Raw genomic sequence first — 17,658 nt, 5'->3', positions numbered from 1 at the left:
AGATTTTTAAGGGGGAAAAGACTGCACACTATTTGGTGATGTGGTCAAGATTTTTATTGGTAACTTGTACTATCAAGGTTAGGTTAATAAAATAATAAAAAACACTAGAATCCCACAAAAAGTAAAGTTTCTTCATAATCTCATCTCATTCTACCGGAAAGAGTAAAACTGACGCATGAACAAGAGATAATAAGGATTTGACCATCCATAGTTAATCCTGTTACTTAACTATATTCTCAAAACATGACGATCAAACAGCTTAGCAAATACACGATTGGTAAAACGGCAGAAAACGTGCACGTTTTACTGCAAAGTAGAAACTGCTTACGTAGGAGTATTTCAATAAGGTTTACAAATAGGTTCAATGTGCAGATTTATATACAAAGGTTACAGACATCATCAACTTCATGAAGACGACGATAATAAACCACAAATTGGATCTCAACTTCATAGGTACACTTGATGCACAGCTGGTCGGCCTTCTCTCCTGAGATAAGATTTTCAGCTCTACACAAACACGACCCATTGTTTCTTTTCATACAATTTTAGGTCCTATCAACCAACAATTTATTCAGGTAAGTTAAGGTAAATTAATAGATGGTGATGGGGCAGAATCCTCTGTTGATCCATGATCAACGCGTTGTTTCTTTCGGGGAGATGAAGGTCCTGCGGACACATCACCGTACAACTCAGATTGGCGAGTCTTTTGCTTATTATCCTCAGCTGAGGGCACCACCTCGGAGTCCTTCGATTCACTGCCTAGTTTCTGCTGCTCCTCGATGATCTTCTGCAAATATTTCGCCTGAGCTTCTATTCTCATTTGTAATTGCCTCTGAACCTGGTACCAGATTCAAGCAAATCAAACTTTTTTTAGGTACTGCCTTAAGCTTTTGAGATTTTAATTAAATAACCAAGAGAAGAAATGATTTCCCTCTCTCTCTACTCCAAAAGCTCAACTTAAAGCCAACAAAACAAAATTACTTGAAATTAGAAATTTCTAGCAACCCTCTTTGGTTTTTGAAAATCATAGTTTGTTTTCTTACCGCTTCTTTGCCATGGTTTTCATCTTTTCTAATCAAGTTCATATAATAGCCATGTTTATTGGATTTAGGTTCTTTCTAAAGCGAAATGAGCAATTCATACATTCAATAACAACTTTATTGAATAAAACCTCAATAACATCTTTATTGATAAGAGAATAAGTTTATTGTTTACAAACCACAAGTTTTACGACACAAAACCCAACAAACTCCCACTTGGACTAAAAGTCCAGTGGTAACACATGTATTCACATAATGCATGTTTCAGTTTTTAGAGAGAAATTCAATAAACTATGCATCACATACCCATGGTTTGTCTTCACTAGACATCATACCCATGGGTTTTTTAATACTTGAATTCTTAGTTAAATTCTAAAAACAAAAACAGATTTGTAAAAACTACTATCTTTATTTTTCAAACTTTGACTTGATTTTTGAAAATCCAACTAAAATGTAAATAATAGAACAAAGAAACCAATTTATGACAATAGTGTTTATAAGCTTAATTTTTCAAAACCAAAACCTAAAAACTAAGGCCCCATTTGGTAACCATTTAGTTTTTAGTTTTTATTTTTAAAAATTATGCCTATTTCATCCATATTTCTTACAATGATTTGCATCTTTGTTAAGTACAATGGTCGAATTCTTAGTCAAATTCAAAAAACAAAAACGACTTTTTCTAGTTCTCAAATTTTGGCTCGATTTTTAAACCATTGGTGAAAAGTAAATAACAAAGGATGAAATTTGGAGGTGGAAGTAGTGTACATAGACTTAATTTTTAAAAACAAAAAACAAAAATAAAATGATTACCAAACGAGACCTAAATAGTTATAAAAAGACACCTTAGTTTTTTTTAGCTTTTGAAAAATAAACTTATAAACACTACTTTCACCTATAAATTTCTATATTTTGTTATCTTCTTTACACTAATGTTTTAAAAAATCAAGCCAAGTTTAAAATATTTGAAAAAAAAAACTTTTATAAAATAGTTTTAAAAAACTGGTATTTCTTTAACAAATGTGAAATCATAATTGAAAAATTGGAAAGAAACAAGCATACATTTCAAGAACTGAAAACTAGAAAACAAAATCGTTATCAAATTGCACCTATATTACCAATCATCCTAGGGAAAGCATTTCGTTTATGGGTGGAGTTCGGGTTGAATTTGTATAACTCGAGGTTGAAAAGTCAAGCCTACTTCATGTATGTGAGGTTAACTTCTGAGTTGCTTCTACGCAACACTGTTCTGAGCTAATTTTCTCATCAAACTCATCGATGCCTAAATACATCTCACCTCCATCATCTTATGAATTTTCAGCAATCTCAAATTTTAGAACCATTTAAGAACAGATGCTCTAATGCCTATTGAGAGGTTTCGTTCCAGTAAAGCAAATAGGGATGGCAAGTACATACGATGACAGTAACCTTTTGAGAGGATGCTTTCTCTCGCAAATCTACACTCATTATCTACATGCTGTTTCCTTGCATTCCCCATTCCTTTCATAGGGCTTGCTACTAACAACTCCACTTCGACCCACATCTAAAGCCCTTGTCTAAATCTAACAAACTCCACCCTTCAAAATCTCAGCTAAAACTCCTTTTCTATTACAAGTTCTCTTATGAGAACGGGTATTTGCCTCGCTTGAAGATCTTTCAAAACCTTCAATGAAAATTGGAAGAGTAGTAAATGATGAGGGAGGTCAAACCTCGAGCTGTTCTTGAAGACGTTTCTGAACTTCCATTTGCATCCTCAATGCCTCATTGATTTGCAGGCCCCTGAAGGATGGAATTTTTTTTGTAAAAGAAATATTTCATTGATGAATGAGAGTAGAAGAAAACCCCAAATACCTAAAGGTGATTACAACCCTGAAGGACGGAAAATTTAATAGAAAGATGCAAGTCATACAACGAACTGGAGAAAAAAAAAGAAGTCACAAGAGGAATTCTTAATAGAATATGGGTACTCACGAAGAGGAATCTGTTCCAGAGAGACTCTCTGAGCTTCTCTTCTCATCCTTAGAACCTACATGCCAGAAAGGGACGATACAAGTGGAAATCAATACACTCCATAGACAGACAACAAGTTGCTGCTGAATAAAGTAATGAAACAAAGATAAACAGACTGTTTTACCGTCTGCTGGAGATTCTGGCAAATACTTTGCAAGTCGATACTTCTGAAAGAATAAAAATGCAATCAATTTCATATTACCACCCTTTAAATATTTGCACGATAGCTGATAAATTCACTATATGGATGCACCTGTAAATGGCTTTTGACATGATATATGGTAAGACCAGGTACCCCCATCACTCTTAAAACACCTTTTGGAGTTGCCCCTACAAGAAAATGGGAAGGAAAAATTTTGGTGAACTAACCATCATCTTTTATCTAGAAACACCAACCCTACAAAGATCGTTTAAGTATAAAAATTGAAATATACAAATTTCCACATGAACTAAAATATAGAATTGACAATATCTTACTTTCAAGTGGTCTAGCAATAGAACTTTTAGAGAGGTTTGAAAGGATGTTAGGTTAATGTCTCTTTACAGGCTTCGATCACTATGCCTTTTTGTAAGTAGCTTAGTTTTATTCTTTTGAATTAAAGTCTTCTTCTATAGTTAAGTTCACACTCCTTATGTTCAGGCTGGTTTTTATATGCCTTTGTATATTCTGTCCTTTATTCAATAAAAGCGCAGTTAAAGGTGCTCAAACAAACTCATTCTAGTCTATAGATGCAACAATTTTTTACAATAAATAAATATTTCGTTGATATGAAGATACACAAAAAGAGGGAATACCCAATCAACTGATAATTATAAAAAGCCCACCAGTCATCAGGAGATTATCAAGCCTATAATTTGTATAGGAATGGTACAAACATTACATCAACCAAAAACATTAACAAGAACAGGTTCCAAGAAGATTTCAAGGGATGAAATATGTTGTTGGGGATTCTATTGTTCCTTCCCTCCAAAGAGCCCCGAGGAAAGCTCCTCTGATCAATTGAACCCAAAGGATTTCTTTCTACTTTTTGAAAGGATGGCCAACCAGGAAAGCATGGAGAGAATATTGACTTTTTCATGAATGGCAGTCTGCCAGCCAAAGGAAGCATGGATGTTAATCCAGAATTTGTTCGCACATTCACAGGATATGAAGAGGTCCTCCTGGACTTCAGAGTTTTCCATATACATAACGCAGCAACATGGATAGGTGGCCAAATAAGGGAGCCTTTGCAGAACATCTTGGACAGTGTTTCTTGCCCCACAAAAAGATGTGGCATAAATATTAATGTAGACAAATGCAACATTTTTTTGAGGCTACGAAACAGAAAAAGGAAAAATATACTTTTGATTCATATATTTGGATATTGTTTTCTGTCTACCCACTGTAGTTCCAAAACTGATATTTTATACCTTACAATGAATAGTCACTTTTTCCTGGAGCAGTTTGAGCATTGGGATTTTTTTTTCTTTAATAAGAAACCAAGCTTTCATTGATGAGATAGATGAAAGGATATACAAGATCATGCAAAAAACATGCCTAAAACAAAACAGCCCACACACCCAATTACAGAAAGGGGCTCCAATCCAAAAGAATAAAGCTAAGTTGACAATTACAAAAAATGGTATTAACAGATGCCCTCAAAGAGGAATTAAACCGAAACGTATTCTAAAGATCCTCCCCATACTGCTCCACCCCACAAAAAATTCTACTTCTCCTCTCAAACCATATGCCCCACAATAAAGTAAAGCAGAGCAAAAAAATAAAAATAAAAGATTGCCAAAGAATCCTTCCTCTGTCACAAAAAGGAGGATTGAAAAGCACCTCCCCAAACATCCCACGACATCCTCTTACTACGAGCTAGCACAAAATCCCAAAGGTCCTAAAGAACCTATTCCAAAGTATCTTTAGTATTAGTTGACTCGATTCCTAGATAACATAGCCATTAAGTAGAATTGGTGGATGATCTCACATGGAAACATTAATATTATTTTTATGCTCACAGCTTACATGCCAACCTCTTTGCTCTCTCCTCCCTCTCTCTTTAATATCACCCTTTTCTCACTTTTGCAACTTCACTTTTCTATCTATTTAGTACCATCCATTTATATCTCTATTTGAGGCTTCTCTACTCTCTACTCAATATCACTCGTTTCTCTCTCTTGACAACTTCTCTTCCTCTCCCATCTCTCCACATTTGCATTCTCTCTTATTTGTTCATTTTGGTAGCTTGGAGCAAGATCAATCTCCCCGTACCTCTCAAGAAGTTCAGCTTTGGCAACCTTCTCAATAAGATTGTTTACCTCATGCAAGGTAAGTGGCTTTGGAGATTCACTATGAAAAAGGATCCCTTATGGAAAAGTGTGGAGGCTGCTAGATGTGGAGTCCTTGAGGTAAGGGTAATTGATGATCTCTCTCTAATGGCCAGGGGACTGTGAAGGGACATTTTCAAACTCAGCATTTTATAGACTAGTTTTCACATAGCCAGATGTAAGGATGGCATTGCACTATTGTGAGAAGGATTGAGATGAAATACAAAAGCTCAACATTTAAAATGTGCACATGGCCAAAAAGATAAAATATAAAAATTACTTCATAGACAATTTTTTTTTTTTTTTTTTTTTGGGATAAGACTTCATAGACATATTTGATACTCCGATGTTGGCAATGCTTCATAACTAGCAAAACTACTCTACTCTTACAAAGACAAATATATTGTAACTACTTTCCTTCCTAGTTAATACCAATAACACAGCTTTTTCCGAAGCTTGGCACTAATGAAGCAATGTTTACACTTAAATAATCTTCAGTTAGGCAGAAGTCTTATTTCCCCTTCCACTTTTTATTAGTACTAAATAGGGGGAGTAGTTTCTTATCGAAGTAACACTAATAAAATTTATAATGATAATTGACCTGGGAGAATGCTTTTCCATCCCTAGGGATCTTAGTAACAATAACAAGAGAATGTAAGAACGCAATCCTTTCTTTTTCTAATTCATGATTTCTTTTGGTTCTTACAAACACAAAAGTATAGGCATCTATAAATGTCATGACCATTCTGTGCGCAGCTCAAGTCCCTTGACATAGGACCATGGAACCCTTTTTTTTTTATAGAAACAACCACTTTCATTGAGGAAAAAAAATGAAAGAATACAAGCACGGGCATACAAAAAACCAAGCCCAAAAAAAGAGACGTCCCTTCACAAGAAGGGACTCCAACTATGCAAAAGAATGTCTATAAAATAGTTACAAAAGAACTTTGAAATCGAATCCCACAAAGAAACATGATAGCGAACGAGAGACCAAATATCGTTAGGGTCCCCTTCCCTATCTCTAAAAGTCCTATTATTCCGCTCCCCCCACAAAGTCCATAAAGGTTGTACACACTCCATCAAACCATAAAAAACGACTCTTCTCCCCACGTGACGGATCGAGGAGGACTCGATCCTGCTCCTTGAAACCCTTTGACGAGCCACATAGAAGCCAAACGTCTAGAAAAACAGCTCCCAAACAGAACTAGCATACTCACACATTACCAAAGGATAAGATCCAGATCTTCCTACGCCTTCCAACAAAGAATACAACAAAACGGCCTGACAAGCAAAGGTAACTTCCTCAACAACCAATCCATTATATTAGCACAACTGTGAATAACTTGCCAGGTAAAAAACTTCACTTTCCTAGGAATCTTAATCCTCCAGAGAACGAAAGAACCGAGACATCTATGGGAGAATGATCAACTAAACTATGAAAGAAAGATTTACACGAAAACCCCTTTGAATGATTGGATCTCTAGACTCTCACATCCTTTATCCCACGCCTAAAAGAGTGACCCTCAAATAAAGAAAGAAAAGAGGTCACATCCGACGCTTCCCTGTTGGAAAGAGGCCAGCAAAATCGAAACAAAAAAGAACACAAGCTCCTAGACCAAACAAAATTAATATTCAAGACTCCATGTACAACAACTTCCACCTTATAGAAACACTTTTGCTATGACAACCAAACTTATGGCATGACCTTTAACCCTCCCGTGCTTTTCAATTAGACTCCTTCATTTAAAACCCCTTGAACTCAAGCTAGCCTACAAATACACATAGAAGTAGAACCACATATAATCAAGCTAATGCAAGGAAGAAATTGAAGCATGGCCCCATTCAAAATTTTCCCCTTTTCTAATCCTGAATATTAAGATGAAAGAAAATACATTTTAACATTACTATAAAGAAAATACCCACTATCTGGTCCACCAAGTTGTGTGATGGCATCGACGAAACGATCATGAAGATCTGATGTCCATCGCAATCGTTGTTTTCCACCTCCTCCAGGTGGCATTGGACTTTTGGCTGTAGAGCCACCAAGAACTGCAACACTCGCACCTTGTTCAGCACCTTGAGATTTGTGTGGAACTAAGCTCGCAGTTGAAAATTTCTTAGCATGATACATGATGAGGAGAGATGCAACTTGGAGAAACTTTCTGCAAAAATATCACAATACATTTCAGAAGCTTAATAGAAAAGAAAAACAGAAGGGGATTTTAACAAGTCAGCTGATCAACACTCCAACAACAAATAAACCAATCGAACCCTTCTCTTAAATTCACCACAAAGTTATTATTCGGTGTCTGTTAAGACATAACATATAATTCAATTTTGAGTCACACTTAACGCTCCAAAGCACATAACAACAAAAATTAGGAAGACAAGATCCATGCACTTAAAAACCCATCTTCCAGCTTCCATGGAAGAACAATTCATTGAAGGAAACAATACTATGTAAGTAAAAAATAAAAGTTCCAGATAGTAGTCCGAGCATAATTAAGAAGCAAAAATTAAAGCCAGCTACAAAAAGAACCTATAAAGTCAAATAACTAAGTTTCACCTGGAAGGGAGTCAGAAACTCGATGATGGCGAATGAATTAGCTTCAGACCCATCATCTCGGAAGTCAACAGAAACACATCAAAGTCTCCAAAATTTAGGGGGGAAAGAAACGCAGTTGATGGTGAATTTCAGAGGACGATGAAATGATCAAGTACTTGAAGAGGAAGTGGGGGGGCACGGCGGCGACGACGGTGGGGGCACGGCGGCAGGTAGGCGGTCTCGAAGGGAGCAAAATGGAATTGGAATTTGTCTGTTCTAGGGTTTGAGAAAGGAAGTGAAGAGGGTATGCAAATTCTGATTTTGGCAAGATGGTTCGTCAGAACCAGACGAAGGTCTCTTTCTCTCTCTTCTTTGTATTTTGTTTCTTTTTTTTAATTAAATACAAAAACAAATAAATAAATAAGAGACGGAGTTTTAATTGTGTAGAGGATGGATAGCGTGCAAAGGACGGCGATATTTATAGATCTTTCGGGTCATAATGTGGGTCCCACTCCCACGACGTAACCCGACCCGAATGGGTAAATATCTACTAATATTTCGACTTTTAGTTACAATTTTTTTTTTTTTTAATAACGAATTCAGTTTTTAAAAGTTATGTTGGGCAGTTGTTTATCTTTTTAAAATTAAGATTATTACATTATTCTTATCTATTGAATTTTTTGTTCTATGATTTATGTTTTAGGAGTGTCAACAACATTTGAGTTTAAGAATGATAAATTAACTGAAATCACATCTTGGTCATGTATACTAATTGGTATAATCGTAATGAGATTTCATCGATAGATCAATCGTAACGAGTCATAATCGCAAAAGTAATTTTAGATTGTTTCTGATCATGTTTACTTAAAATTATGAATCTGTCACATTTACTGTTATACTTACCATTTAGGGTCTAACGGTAACAACAATGGTGACGTAAATATGACAATTTCACAATTCTCATTTTCTAACGGTAACAATAGTGATAACGATATTGGCGTAATTTCCAAATGTAATTGAAATGGGCACCTCTTGCCCGTCAATCAATTTGCATTTTTTTTTATAGATTTGGAAATGAGCCTCATATGTCAGTATAGGTAAGGAACACAAAGTAAACAACACCTATCATAATCAATAGACCTATTTTTCATACTGTCATTGATTTATTACATTTTCTCTAGGGTAAACATGACCCTACATGGGAGGGATTATTAGAATAAAAGATTGATAGTTATTATCTATAGTAATAAGGTGTATTCTTTTATGGCTCAATCATGAGAATTTTAAAGTTATGTGTGCTTATCTTGGACCAATTATGAGAAGCATGTGAATAAGAACAAAACTAGCTAAAAATGCAAGGATGACGTTGAAGATGACCTTACTACGTAGCAGAAGATATAGATGAATGTTGAGACTACCAAATGTAAGAATCCAATTTCAAATCCAACTTGATCTTTAATAGCCAAAAATTTTAAAATCTAATGGATACTAAATGGTATAAAGGTTTTTTTTTTTTTTTTAACATAATAATAATAATAAATAGAGTGCTCTTTTTTTTCTTGCATCATATACGAAATCTAATGTTTTTATTGTGTTGCAATCTCAAGAATTTCAATTTAAACTAGGGTGGAGATACAAAACTATAGTTTCTAAAATAGATTATGAATCACAATTCAACTATTCGAGTTGATGTGGGATGACTTGTTTTATTCATACGTGTTAGATATTATATTAAATTTACCTTCACCTATTAGCTTAATCTTTTAGGTCAATCGATGATTTAAGATGGTATCAGAGCATTGTTGAATCCTTATTCCTTACATCATTCCTTTGCTCCGACAAATGTTTGGTTACTCAGCCTTTAATCGGTGCCTCAAACTACGGTTCATAGAGTTGTGCATTGTTGATGGCACTTTCGAGCAAGAATAAAGATGGATTTGTAGAGTGGCACTATCAAGAAACCTAAAGCTATGATTTCATCAGCATGAAAATGCAACAATAATATCATCGCGTCTTGGATTCTCAATTCTGTTTCCAAGGAGATAGCCACAAGCATTGTTTATGTTGGATCTACAAAATTAATTTGGGATGAGTTACGCGATCGCTTCAAACAAACCAATGGTCCAAGAATTTATCAATTACGCAAAGAATTGGTGACAATGAATCAAGGAAGCGTGATTGTTGAGATTTACTACATGAAATTGAAGACGATATGACAAGATTTGACTGAATATTATCCAATTCACAAATGCACATGTAGAGGATTGCAAGATTTTGTTGATCACCTTGAATCTGAGTTTGTCATGATATTTTTCACATAGGCCTATATGAAGTTTTTGGAACCATCTGAGCACAAATCCTGGTAATGGAGCCTCTTCCATCCATGGCTGAGGTCTTCTCTCTCGTTATTCAAAATGAACATCAAAGATTCATAGAAAGCGCTCATACTACTGATCCAAATGCGTTGACTATAACTGTTGAAAATTCAAAGAAGATTTATAACGATAAGTCACGGAAGAGAGAATCAATGCCCAATATGTACCAACTGTGGAATTAAAGGGCATATGATAGAAAAATATTACAAACTCTATGGTTATCCACCTAGATATAAAACGCACAACAATAATCCTCCTCAAGAAGTTTCTTCAAATCGCCATCTATGTCATCTAAACTGGTTGAACAAATTCTATTTCACAATCAAATTTCTTCAGCAGTCTCAACACAAATCAATACACATAGTTGATGGAGATGTTTTCGTCACACCTCCAGCCGGCTAAAACTGAACCAATCACTATTGTAAATGCTTTCACCCACACAGTAGGTATTTATTCTTTAGCCTTATCTTCTATTTTTTCTCCAATGTGTCTTTGGGTACTTGATTTTGGAGCATCTAGACACATTTGCAATGATTTTTCAAAATAAAAAAATTAGCATCATGTGTGAAGAGATTGGATTTCCCACAGCGGAAGCATATGAACACCTTGTATCTCTAATTTCATTTTACATAATTCAAGAAAACAGATAGATGGAAACCAGAATAAACATTCATTTCTAAGCATGCTTCTTCTATTGCAATTCAGAGAGGAAAAAAGGAAAAAGAATATTAACTCTTGAAGAAACACCTTTTCACGATTCCTTTTTGGCAGTGTGATCACAAACAAGATTTCCTCTACTTCTCTCGAACTCAGCAACACAACAAGAACCTGAACAAAGTGACAAGGACACCACCACAAAGCTACTTTGTTATTCTCAAGATGAGAATCATAAAGAGTTTAGTAGGCTTTTGCGTTTAATTTTAGGAAAAGGGAAGAAGGGTTGTAGAGAGAATTTGGCAGAGAAGGGAGATCTTGAGAGAGAGATTGTAAAAATTACGTTAGATTTTGTTCATCCCTTCACTTCTCTGCCTTAATCCATTTTTGAGAGAATTATATGAGGGAATAACTCCCCACAACCACATCTAACGTGAAATAACTCCATTGGGGTTGATGTCATAAATCTCGTGGACTCTGTAATTTGTAATTGTAATGTATAAACGATTTATTTATATAATAAAATATGATATATTTAATTTGACATTTAGTATCATTAATCCACAAAACCAAGATGACCATAGGTAACATGACCTGAATCCTGAGTGAGTTGTGAACTCCTATCTATGAAGGCGGTCTTGTGATTTGTATGGATGAAAATGGCCAAATCGCCAACTCAATAAGCCTACCATTTTAAGAATTCGTCTGAGTGGGGACCTGGGAACACAACTACAGAAGAAGAAATTCACTCATTCGCCATTGTCGGGGTAAGTAGATAAATTGCTCCTTTAAGGCCTGATTCTGGGGCTTGAATGATGTGGTACACACCCTCTCCTGGCCCTAGAGAGGTTTGGTCATAGTTGAACTATGATTTATTGTTCATTAGAGGGATCAAATGGTATTTAAGGAGTTAAATATAACTATAGGGGCAGGTCCAACTATACTTACGAGCAATTTGTGAAGGGTCATTGTATTTTTGACTGGTTATATCTAATTGACACATAAATATATATGTAGTGCGAAGAGTGTAATTGTCGGCCTTTAGTGGTGTGTCCGACAGTTAATGGATGGTGAGTAATTTAATTAAAGAGTTTAACTAATTATTCACGTACCGTTGGAGCTTCAAGCTACAGGTCCATGAGGTTCTCTCTATAGCTCAACGAGAATTAATGAGAATCAATTTTTAGATTAATTTGAATTGTTCAAATTAATCAAGGGAATTAATTATGTGTGACATAATTAATTTAATCTAATTATATATTATAGAATTACTATAATGTATTTGATACATTGTACTATAAAGTTTATTTTAGAGGAAATAAATATTTGAATATGATTCAAATATTAATTATGTGAATTAGATTCATATAATTAAATTTATTATAAATGGGATTTATATTAAGTTGTTGCGAGAGTTAAAATATAGGTTATATTGTATTGGATACAATATTAAACTATAGGTTATATGTTATATTTGATATAACATATAGTTTAATATGTATATTATATGATAAAGTAGTTATCACACACACACACACACATATATATATTAAAGTTTTTATTAAAATTATTTTTAGTCATTAATTTTATTTTTAAAAAGAGTTATAGAACTCTCTCCCCTTTTTCTCTCTACAATGTGATAGTGGGAAGGGGTTGTAGTATGTTGCTTCATCTTCATCTTCTTCTTCCTAAAGAAAAGACACAGAAGGGTTCTATAAGCAAAAATAATAATAATAAAAAAAACCTTTTCCACAATCTTCTCATCCTTACTACTCTCTCAATTCCCTCTTCCAAAATAACTAGAGTACACACAAACTCCTGGATTCTCACCCAAAGAATAGAGAGGTTTCATTGTGGTGGTGTCCTTTTTTATTCGAGATTTTTCTTTCTTGAAGAAAGATTCTTCAAAGGTAAGGGTTTCTAAACCAACTTTTACTTTTCTTTAATCCATTTCTAGCATGTTGTGTTTTAATTAGATGCATAATTTCTGTATGTTTTTGCTGTAAAATTGATGTTATGTAAATTTTGGATTTGGGTCCGATCTCGTTTTTCGCTCAAGGACCTTCAATGATTTCTTCAGTAGAGACATACAGGTGGATCATATTTAAGTGATAACCTAAATAGTCTATAGTAGATGGATAAGGCTGGATATTTTATCCTTGTGACACTACGAATACGACTCGCTTTGTAGATGTTAGAATTGTTATAAAGTTGTAAAATGATCTGATCCTGGTCATTCATGTAGAGACATGTGAGTGGGGGTATTCTATACAAAAGGGTTTGTATAAGACTAGATTATGAAATGAATAGTCTCATTATATAACACCGTTAATAGTAGAGACTTACATTCCATCAAGATAACCATAGGTGACATGACCTAAATCCTGAGTAAGTTGTGAGCCTATAAAGGCGGTCCTTTGATTTGCATAGGTGAGAGTAACCAGATTGCCAATTCAATAAGCCTACCATTTTGGGGATTCGTCTGATTGGGTAGCTGGGAACACAGCTACACAAGACAGAATTCACTCATTTCCTAATGTTGGAGTAAGTAGATAAATTGCTCCTTTAAGGGCTGATTTCAGGGCTTGAGAAATGTGGCGTCACACTCTCTCTTGGCCCGAGAGGGATTTGATCATCATTGGACTATGACTTATTGTTCATTAGAGGGGTCAGTGGTACTTAAAGAGTTAGATGTAACTACAAGGGCACAACAGTAATTTTGGCCCAGTTGTACTTACGAGAATTGGTGAAGGGTCATCGCATTGTTGACTAGTTATATCCAATGGACACAACAATATAGCTGTAGTGCGAAGAGTATAACTTCGGTCTTTAGTGGAGTGACCGACAGTTAATGGATGTTGGATAATCTATTTAAAGGAGTTTAATTAATTATCCAAGTACCATTGGAGCTTCAATCTACATATCCATAAGGTCTCCTATGTAGCTCAATAGGGATAATTGAAAATTAATTTTAGATTAATTTGAATTATTCAAACTATTTGAGGGATGAATTATGTATTATATAATTAATTTAAATTAATTATATGTGATATAATTATTATATTGTATTTGATACAATATAATATAAAGTTTATTTTTAAAAGAATTAAACATTTAAATATAATTCAAATACTAATTGTATGGATGAGATTCATATAATTAAATTTAATATAAATTTGATTTATATTAAATGCCATGAACGATTGAGAGTTTTAAAACTATAGAATATAATATATTTGATATAATGTAAACTATAGGCTATGTGTTATATTTGATATATATATATATTTATATATATAATTAATTAATTAATTTTAATTAAAGGAAGAGAGTTACAACTTTCTTCCCCTTAATTCCCTAAAAAAACATCGTGGTCGGGGAATGTTTTTTTATGATTATGATTTTCATCTTCTTCATAGAAGAGAACACAAAAGTGGTTGTGTGAGATTCTCTCTCAAGGTTTTCCCAGCAAAATTATCTTCCTCTCAATTCTTCCTCCCTCTCCCAAAAATTAACAGAGCCTACACAACTCATATTAATTCTCAACCTCTAAGGAGAATACATAAAGCTCACTATTGGTGGTGTCCACTTTGGGATTGTTGTACCTTTTGTTCAAGGAGATTTGAAGTGTTCGCGACTAGATCGAGGAGGAATTTGTGAAGAATCGATCCTTCAAGGGTAAGTGTTATTTCTAACCTTAATTCTTCCTTTAGAAGCATGTCGTAAAATATTCTCTATAATTTGTATAATTTGAGTTCTCTGTATTTTTAATTTCGTGATATTTGAGAATTGGGACCGATCCTCGCTACCGCTATGGACCTCACAGTCCTTCAATTTCAATATTTAACATAAATTATAATTCTATTAGCTAATTTAATATAAATAAATTTAAATTATATATTATATCTCATATAATATATAATATATAGTTTATTATATCACATATAATATAACCTATAGATTAAAATTTCTTAAATAACCCATAATTGCAATTATGAACCACATTCATATAAATTTTAACCTATAGTTTTATATGAATCTCATTCATATAATTAATATTTGAATCATATACAAATATTTATTTCTCTCATTGAACTTTATATTATAATGTATCATATACATTATATTAATTATATCTTATATAATTAATTTACTTTAAATAATTTTAACAATTCAAATTAATCCAAAATTAATTTGATTCTCATTAATCCTTATTGAACTAACAAAGGGACCTTATGGACCTATAAATTGAAGTTCCAATGATACTTGATTAATTAATTAAACTCTTTAATTAAATTAATCAACCTTCATTAACTGTCGGCCACTCCACTAAAGACCGACAACTGCACTCTTCGCATTATAGATATATTTCTATATCCATTAGATATAACCAATTAATAGTAGTTTGACCCATCACAAATTACTCATACGTATAGTTGGGTCAAAATTACCGTTTTACCTCTGTAGTTACATCTAACTTCTTAAGTACCGTTGATCCCTCTAATGAATAATTAGTCATAGTCTAACTATAACTAAATCCCTTTCGGGTCAGGAGAGGGTATGACGCCACATTGTTCAAGACCTGAAATTGGCCTTTAAGGGAGCAATTTATCTATTTATCCTAACAATAGGGAATGAGTGAATTTCTTATGTAGCTATGTTCTTAGTTCCTTAGTCAAACGAATCTCCAAAATGGTAGATATATTGAGTCGGCGAATCTGGCCACTCTCACCCGTGAAGATTAAAGGACTGCACTCATAGACAAGAGTCCACAATTTACAGGATTAAGATTAAGTCACCTATGGTTATTTTGGTGAAATGTAAGTCTCTTCTAGCAATTGTGTTATAAAGAGAAACTATTCATTTCATGGTTCTATCTTATACAAACTCTTTGTATAGGATACTCCCGCTCACATCTCTCCACATGAATGATCAAGATCAGATCATTTGTAACACAACAATTGTAACAATTACAAGGCGGGTCATATCCGTAGTGACACCAAGATAAGGTATCTAACCTTATCCATCTACTACTAACCGTTCAAGTTATCATTTAAACATAATCCACTTGTACGTCTTCACACACATGCTTAAGTTACATCGAATAACCTTGGATTTTAGTTTATTGGTTTTGGGTTAATGCAACTAAATGTCAAATAAGATAACAGTTATTTTATTAAATAAATAATATGTTTGTACAAATACAGATTACAAACTACAAGGCCATGAGATTTTGGGCATCAATCCCAACAGTGTGTCTGATATTATAATGGTTTTACCTACTGGCTTCTAAGCCAAGGTTGTTTTCATTGGAGATGTGAAAATTTATGACAAATTAACATTATATGATGTTCTATTTATACCAAAGTTTGCCTACAACTTTATATCCGTAAGTTGTTTATTGAAATCAAGGGATATTGTTCTTAATTTTTCTGGTGAATCTTGCATCATTCAAGACATGCAACTTTTGACCATGATTGGGAAGGGTAAATGTCAGAATGGATTATATATTCTTGATAACAAAGATAAGGACATTGATTATTCTTGTTGAAGACAAAAGTCAAAATGAAATGTGAAAGCATTCTGTAAGCAGTTAATAACATATTTATAACAAACTATTCATGCTCACGTCTATATAAAGCTCCACAAAATTAAACAAAAATCGTGTGAGGATGAATTAAAAGGATTTGAAATACTTAACTTCAGTTTTCTATCCTTGAAACTTTCCTTTGAATATAGATTTTTTCCCTCTTCACAATGGATGTAGGCTTGTAGCCGAACCACTATATATCTGTTTCTTTCTACTACTCTTTCTTCATTTCTCCTACATGCAAAGCAATTTCAGAATAAACCCTAAACAATCTGTAAACGACATTGAAGGACACACAAAGAGAGAGGAACATGGTTTCATGACATACCTGAAAGGACTGAATGAAAATCTGATTTCTGATTCAACTTCTCATCTCATTAACATGGTTGTCTAGTCAATGTTAAGTGGCCTCATAAGGATCACAATTTCTCAACTTTAGTTTGGGTCTGTTTCTTCTTGGGCCTCTCCTGAAAAATATATATTAAAGGCCCATTAAATTGATATCAGAGAAAAAGAATTTCAAGAAAATAGTTCTTGAAGGATCAAGATTCGGGTTCTTGATTGAATAATGGATGTTGCAAGATTTGATATTGACGAATTTTATGGTAAGGGAGATTTTGAGATTTGGAAAGCTAAAATCAAAACTCTTCTTGGACAACAAAAGACATCTAAAGAAATTCTTGACACAAAAACATTGCCACCAGAAATCACAGATGATCAGAAGGAAACTACGAATGAAGTAGCCTATGGTACAATCATTCTAACTTAAGTGATAACGTGTTGAGACAAGTTCTGGATGAAGGATCTCCTTATGCCATTTGGAAGAAGTTGGAATCCTTGTATTAGTTCAAAGATTTAGCTAACAAAGCTTTTTTAAGAGCGCGTTTTTTCACATACAAAATGGATGCATAAAAAACTCTTTCTGAAAATCTAGATGAATTCAGAAAAATCTCCTCAAAATTCAAGAATATTTGAGACAAAATTGGAGAAGAGAATGAGGGCTTCATACTTTTGAATTCATGGGCAGAAAATTACAAAGATGTGAAAAATGCTCTCAAGTATGGTAGGGAAACTATTACTACTGATTCTATCATTTCTGCTCTAAGAACCAGAGAACTTAAAATCAGTGTTATGAAG

At 33.9% G+C, this 17,658-nt stretch overlaps 1 protein-coding gene across 1 annotated transcript; it reads right to left on the bottom strand.

Moving 5' to 3' along the window:
• Positions 1 to 208: 208 nt before the first annotated feature.
• On the bottom strand, positions 209 to 8,337 carry LOC120090495 (myb family transcription factor PHL7-like). The gene is made up of 7 exons (XM_039048207.1): positions 7,924 to 8,337; positions 7,281 to 7,519; positions 3,301 to 3,377; positions 3,172 to 3,214; positions 3,009 to 3,063; positions 2,747 to 2,816; positions 209 to 838 (listed from the first exon to the last, which is right to left on the bottom strand). The coding sequence occupies exons 2-7, from the start codon at positions 7,486 to 7,488 to the stop codon at positions 581 to 583; spliced, it is 711 nt and encodes a 236-aa protein (XP_038904135.1). The 5' UTR covers positions 7,489 to 7,519; positions 7,924 to 8,337; the 3' UTR covers positions 209 to 580.
• Positions 8,338 to 17,658: the final 9,321 nt, after the last annotated feature.

The sequence above is a fragment of the Benincasa hispida genome, chromosome 11 (genome assembly GCF_009727055.1).
Source record: "Benincasa hispida cultivar B227 chromosome 11, ASM972705v1, whole genome shotgun sequence".
Taxonomy (NCBI): domain Eukaryota; kingdom Viridiplantae; phylum Streptophyta; class Magnoliopsida; order Cucurbitales; family Cucurbitaceae; genus Benincasa; species Benincasa hispida.
This window is presented reverse-complemented; position numbering and strand designations above follow the sequence as displayed.

Coding starts and splice junctions, on each gene's coding strand:
- LOC120090495 (XM_039048207.1), bottom strand. CDS start 7,488: ATGTATCATGCTAAGAAATTTTCAACTGCGAGCTTAGTTCCACACAAA. Junction 3,378..7,280: donor ACAACTTGGTGGACCAGATA/GTGGGTATTTTC, acceptor ATTTTCTTGTAG/GGGCAACTCCAAAAGGTGTT. Junction 839..2,746: donor GTCTTCAAGAACAGCTCGAG/GTTTGACCTCCC, acceptor ATCTGGTACCAG/GTTCAGAGGCAATTACAAAT.